The sequence below is a fragment of the Mangifera indica genome, chromosome 4 (assembly GCF_011075055.1).
Source record: "Mangifera indica cultivar Alphonso chromosome 4, CATAS_Mindica_2.1, whole genome shotgun sequence".
Taxonomy (NCBI): Eukaryota; Viridiplantae; Streptophyta; class Magnoliopsida; order Sapindales; family Anacardiaceae; genus Mangifera; species Mangifera indica.
In genome coordinates, this window is record NC_058140.1 from 9,986,281 (window position 1) to 9,993,255 (window position 6,975).

A 6,975-nucleotide genomic window follows, 5' to 3' on the forward strand; every position below is an offset into this window, starting at 1 on the left:
TTCACGGAGGATCTTCTTATCCCAAATGACTAATTTCCTCGAATCGCTTCGATATCATATAGATACTCATTCTCTTCTATTCAACATCCAATATGTCTCATGAAAGTATGAAAATTCATATCTCGACATTTCATTTGTCTATTTCTCATCGTTTCTGCTAGGTGCACAAAACATATACTTCTCACTAATATATGCTTCATAAGCGTCGACACCTTAACCATGCTAGGACTCACTAATATAGTTATCTTTTCCATTACACAATTCATAAATGGACTGCCATAAAGCCATCCAAAGATGATTCCTACTATGGGCGCATACATGAAACACCTTGTCAACCACATGAGAAACATTGGTGTAGTTCTCTTTTCCAAAAATGGTCCCATAAGAGTCTCATCGATCAACTTGTAGAGATTGCTAACTAACTCATCTTTTGCTACTATCATAATGCATTTGATTAGCTTCAATTGACCATTCCCACTAGTAAATTTCAAACTGTGCTCATCGAACTTTCCTATGGAGAGAAGACTTTTTCAAAATAAATCTTGCGAACACACCTATCAAACATCTTGATTCTCACATTTCCAACTCCCACTACTTGACACTCTTTATTGTCACCCATGTGAAAAACACCACCATTACATGCCTTGAAACCATTTTTTGTGAAGAGTCATATGAAAGGATTCTCTAGAATCAAGAATTCATTTGCTAGAATTTTTTGCTCTTTTTGATGCAGGCAAAACATCTCCATCTTTTGAAACATTACATGATTCTACAATATTTTTATGAGAACTAGTATCACTTTTAGAATCCTCACCATAAACCTTTTTAGCTTTATAGTCTTTCTTCAGATGTCCTGATTTGCCAGAATCCCAACATTTCACTTTTTTCTTTCCTTCAGATTTTGATCTTGATTTGCTTTGGTCACCATTGTCTTGACTAACATATATGCCTCTCATAACCATAACATCACCATGAGATCTTAGGTTGGTCTTCCTTCAAATCTCTTCAGTCAAGAGTGACATTGTCATGACAACTATATTAGGAGACTTTACATGGCTTAAGTTCATGATTAGATTATCCCAAAAATTTGACATGGAACAAAGTAGGAGGTTGACTTTTCCTTTATCATTGACTATAACATCAAGAACCATGAGCGAACTAAATAGGTTGAGATGTTCTTGGACTGATGTTCGATCTTTCATTTTCAAAGTATAAAGCTATTGTTGCAGTCTTCATAAAGTGCAAAAGTTGTACCATCAAAATGTGGAATCTCAAACTTGGCTATATTTTTTGTAGCCATGGTTATGAATAAATTCAAAAACTCAACTCACTAAAGAATGCTCTGATACCAAAATAATAGTTATGTGTTTGACTTGAAAAATAGCCAATATAGAAAAATAAAGTACAAAACAAATTCACATAGAAAAAATAAATGAATAAAAAGAATAAGATTGATCTATGTAGTTTAGCCATTATGGCTTACATCCATAGATGAGATCTCTACTGATATTTTATTGATTTTGAACAGTTATACAAGAGAATAAACCATTGAAAATGATTACACTTCATACACTACTTCAAATAGGACACCCATATTTATGTAAAGAGCAATGTTATGTGTACCCATTTTTGATACACAATTCATGTACACAGTGATGTGTCATCATGTAATTAGAGGATTTTAAAACATGTGTCATCATATGAGAAAAAAACATCCAATAACATGATAACACCTCATCTGTGTACCAAAAATAGGTATACATAGTTTTATTGTTTATGTAAAAGTTTCAACAATTCAGAAAAATATGGGGATAATAGATAAGAAAAATTTTGTTAATGTAGTTTCATTTATTCCTGAAATATTTCAATGTATATTTTGATCGTAAAGACTTTATGAGTGCACATGGTATCCAATCTAAAAGCATTTGTAGTCTCATAATTTTTCTGGTTACATGAATTATGTTATCTTAAATCATAGATTAGAGATCATAAAATACCAACAATAATTACATGACAAAGATGGGTATAAAAACCTTGAACCATATCTAGAAATTTATTAATTAGATATTGGATAAATGTAGGGGACGTGCTTGCGTGACAAAACTCTAAATTTCTAGTACATAAGGAGCAAATGGTTTTAATTTAATATATAATTAAAATAACTAGTAATATTATCAAAAAAAATATTTTATTTGCAAAGCAATTAAACCTATATTTTTATATTATTTATAACTTGATATTTTATTACAAATTTTCTCATCAATAATAATAAATATAATTAATTAAAATAATTATATTAAAAAAAGATGAATGCCATTTTAGAATATTTTAAAGGCCAAAGGACTATTTCCCACCCAAACTATATTGAATTCTCAAAGTTCTCCCCGTTAACTATAGAAATACTATTTATCCACCCATGACCGGTTAAATTTAACGGAACTCTAGCCCCTAAAAATTTAATCTCATTTTCCCCCCTAAAACTTTAAAAGCTAACATTTTATTCCCTAAGCCAAGTTTGAAAAGATCGCATTTCCCCCTTAGGGTTTAGTTTCAAAACCCGTTCACTTTCTCCGACGCCATCGCCGACCGTCTCTCCCTCCCGACGGTTTCTTTTCCATCGACAGCCCACCTCAACTCTACCCTAACCCATCCGACGTCGAGAAACATCGTCTGAGAAGAGAAATCAACATCACTTTCATATTGGACGACGAGTCATCTCGTCTTCATCTGGGAAGACGATTTCTATCTTTTATTATTTATATTATAAGTAATAAAAGATTTTGATAATATTTTATTATTAATTATAGATAATATAAGAGATAATTTTAATTTTATTATAATTATATTTTCATTTATTAATTTTTTAATATAAAAATAATTTTATTTTTAATTAATATAACCAAAATTTTAAAAAATAATCTTATTTTTAATTAAAATTAAAAAAATAATTATATCAATATTAATAATAAAAAAATATTATAATCTTTTAATGTTATATAATATTTTACCTTATTAAGGATTAAACAACTTTTTACTTATAATATTTGGCAGACGGCCGAATATTATAGTAATCAGCATCACTTTCATATTATAATATTTGGCAGATGAAGACAACTCTCAGAAATCACTTTCATTTTTCAAAAATTTTAAACTAAAAATCCCCCAACATGTTTATGCGATTCTCTTCTCTTCAACGAAGTATATTTTTATTTATCTTATCTTTTTTTCCCTTCAATTTCTTTTCAACTTCTTAATTTGATTTTCAACTTCAATATATATATCATGAAGCAATATATTGCATAAGTCTGGGACTTCTTCAATTTCTGCTGGTGTTTGTCAATTGTATAATCAATATGAAAGAACCATAGAAACTACTTGAATCTTTCGTGCCATTTATAGAGTTAAAGACCTTGAACAAATAATTATAGATACAAATATAGCCAACTCTCTAACCCTGTCAATGACACAAGGTATTTACATAATTTATAATGGCTTAACATCTAAGATAAAGGTTTTAAATTACTTAAACACTTTTTGGAACATTAATTATTTGAGATTATTTAGTTTCCTAACCAAAGTGTTCAAATCTTGAGTAGCGCTCCCATCAGGTCCTGCAGCTTTCATTATAATCTCTTTCAGTCCTTCAACATTTTCTCTCATTTTCTTTCCTCTTTCATCACCAAAAACGACCTTCAAGCTCTTCGCAACTTTATTCTTGGTGAATTCCAGGCCCTCAACTGTCATGCCAATGCCCCAAACTTCCTCTACCATCCGTCCATTCATCCTATGATCTCCGAACAATGGCCTCCCGATCATCGGGACTCCATTTGCAATGCTCTCACACACCGAATTCGCTCCAAAATGGGTCACAAAAACGCCTATTGACGAATGCCCCAGAACTTGAATCTGAGGTGCCCTCGGAACTATCTTTCCAAGCTCGCTAGTTCTTCGGAGAAACTTCTTCGGTAACTGCTCCTTTTTATCATCCCTCAGGGACCAAATAAAAGGGATATTAACTTCTTCCAGGGCCTCCGCTAAGGCTATTATTTCATCCTGAGGCGGCGTCGCCACAGTACCAAAAGCAATGTAAGCCACAGACTTCACTTTTTGTCTATCAAGCCATTCCAGGCAGCCTGTTTTATCCCAATCTGACGGCGGCAGTGGTGGGGGCGGCACCGGCTGGGTCAGAAATCCCAGATTGAGTAAGCCTGGAAGCTTGCAGTTGAGATCATCCATAAGTTGAGCCGAATAAAGTTCTCGATAGAAGTTCATTACAACAACAGAAGCTTTTGGCAAGACACTTCCAAGTTTACTAAGAACAGAAGAAAAAATTGATTCTTCCCGATCACCCGACAATATTTCATCGGATAAATCCGAAATTCTCATCATGGATAATCCTGGAATAACGTCCAGAGTTTGATCTTCAATTCCTGAAACTCTACTTTTGTTGTTGATGCAAACTTGGCGGATAACATCCGTGTAAATATGAGCAGATACGTTATACGGCATGGCAACAAAAGACAAAAACCATGGAACCTGTAAAGCCTCAGATATCTCCCCGGAAAATGTCAAGAATCCATCTGTGAGCAAGCAACTAATTTTCAGACCGGTTGCCGCCACAGCCGCGTCAATGCCTTTCCAGAAGTTGGCCGGTGCCGCCTTCATGAAGAGCTCCACGGCGTGACGTGGGTTTCCTGTTAGCTTATAATTCTTTGGCGGCAGTCCGTCTTCCACATCATAGAGTTTGACGTTATCCGGGAGGTAAGTTTTTGAAGTTGAAATGAGAGATTGATTGGATTTGTTGGTGCTGAAGAATGAAAATTGGAGGCTTGGGGCAGCAGCTGCTAACTTGAGCATCAAGTTGAAAGTTGTGAGAGCGTGGCTACCGAATGGGAATGCCAAAACGGCGACGTGTTGCTGACTTGAGGTTTGAGTGACCGCCATGGATATCACTTGAAAATGAAGATAGCAAATGGACTCATAAATTCTTCCAACAAATGGAATTTTTCTTTTTTTTTTTTTAAATTTCCAAGTGATTTAAGATGTGTATATAGACATTGAAAGATCAAAGGTACGTTGCAATAATATTTATTGCTTGAATTAAAACATTTAGGAGAAAGAAAAAGTAGAATTATATTGAAATGAACTAATTTCAACTTGTTGATTGCAGAAATAAATGGCTTCATGAAGAAATAAATTTCACAAATTAAATAAGCCAAGTAGGAGTTTCATGCAGAAATAAATGGGTTCATGAATCAGTGCAAGTTTCGTTTAAAATAATAAAATCAGTAAAATAATATGTATTTATTTTGAGTAGATATTTGATATGTGTTAACAAGTGATTGAATGATTTCGAATTAAGAATAAAGTAATATTTAATTATATGATGATATATTATATGTATATATAATTATATATTCAAAAATAAATACATATAACATTACTTAAATAAAATATAGTAACGTATGCCTTGAAAAACATTCAATATGACATTTATATCGTATCATAATAAAATGCGGTACTTAGTGGCTTACTTTCCATAACTCATTTATATCATATATAAATGTTGTATTTAAAACACTTTGCTCGCATTTGCATTAGGATATTAAAATAATTAATCATTAATATTTTGTAATTTGTGATCGCCATTTTATGCACTTATTCATTAATTGCACGTAAAAAACGTAAAGTATTATTAAGACATTAGTTATCTCTGTCTCTCTCTCTCTCTATATATATATATATCAATGCGCAAAGAGTTTGAAGAGAGGAGAGAAGAAAGAGAAATTACCATAAATGATTTTAAAATAAGAAAATTGCTTCTAATTTGACATAATAGTTAAAATGAAACATGTTCATAATTTACTTGATTTCAATCAAAAAAATATGGAAACTAATTATATATTTTCTTATGTAGAACTGACAATTTTTAATACAATCCATTAATCTGATATAATATAACACAATATGAAAAAATTAGATTAGGGTTAAGTTTTTAACATAAAATTTATTTTGGATACACGATTCGAAATTAAATTAGGTATACAAATGTTTTTAAAAAATTATTACTTTAATAAATTATATATAGTTATATTTTTATATAATTATAATTACTTATATTATTATTTATTTTATTTAATATTTTATTTTATTATTAAATAGTAAAAATTTGATTTGATTAATTCAATTATAGATATGTTTTTTAAAAGTCTTATTTATATTATAATTATATGTTGTATCTTTATAATAAAAATTTGAAATTTTTACCGATTGTATATTTGTTTAATTATAATTACTCATATTATTTTTTAAATTTTTATTTAAATATTTTATTATATTATTAAGTATTAAAAATTTGATTTGATTAGTCAAATTATTATCGTATTTTAAAAGTCTTAATATGTAAATTTTTAGAGTATTTTCCAATAAAACAAAATGTTACATTGTGTCTTTAATTAATAACAAGTTGAGGTAATTTGATGAAGAACTTAGAACAACAAAAATGCTTAGGAGAGTAAAAATAATAGATAATTTCAAATTAAATTGGGTGGAATAGGGTCAACTTGAATATTATATGATTGGGTTAAGGTTAAAAAATTTCGATACGATTTTAATTCAGATTAGGTTAGAGTTAAAGGTCTCTGACATTAAATTCAAACTGACATGATATTAACACGACCTAATGACACGAATTATCAAGTTTACTCTTATGCTCAAATATCAAAATTTAAATTTAAAATATTAGATTTTTTTTAATATATATATATATATATATATGGAGACATATGAATAAAAAATAATATTAGAAAAAATATGGATAAATATTTTTGATCAAAAGACTTATTCCCACCTAACGTATGGTAAAATCTTAAATTCATATCTGTTAACTTTTAAAAACTCAAATATCCACTATTTTATTAAAATCCACTATCAGGGTTTAAGATAAAAATGTCATGAACCTAAAATATTAAGAAA

At 30.1% G+C, this 6,975-nt stretch overlaps 1 protein-coding gene across 1 annotated transcript; it reads right to left on the reverse strand.

The window, feature by feature from the left end:
• Positions 1-3,546: 3,546 nt before the first annotated feature.
• LOC123214260 (anthocyanidin 3-O-glucosyltransferase 7-like) lies at positions 3,547-4,944 on the reverse strand. The gene has a single exon (XM_044634035.1). The coding sequence runs from the start codon at positions 4,942-4,944 to the stop codon at positions 3,547-3,549; it is 1,398 nt and encodes a 465-aa protein (XP_044489970.1).
• Positions 4,945-6,975: the final 2,031 nt, after the last annotated feature.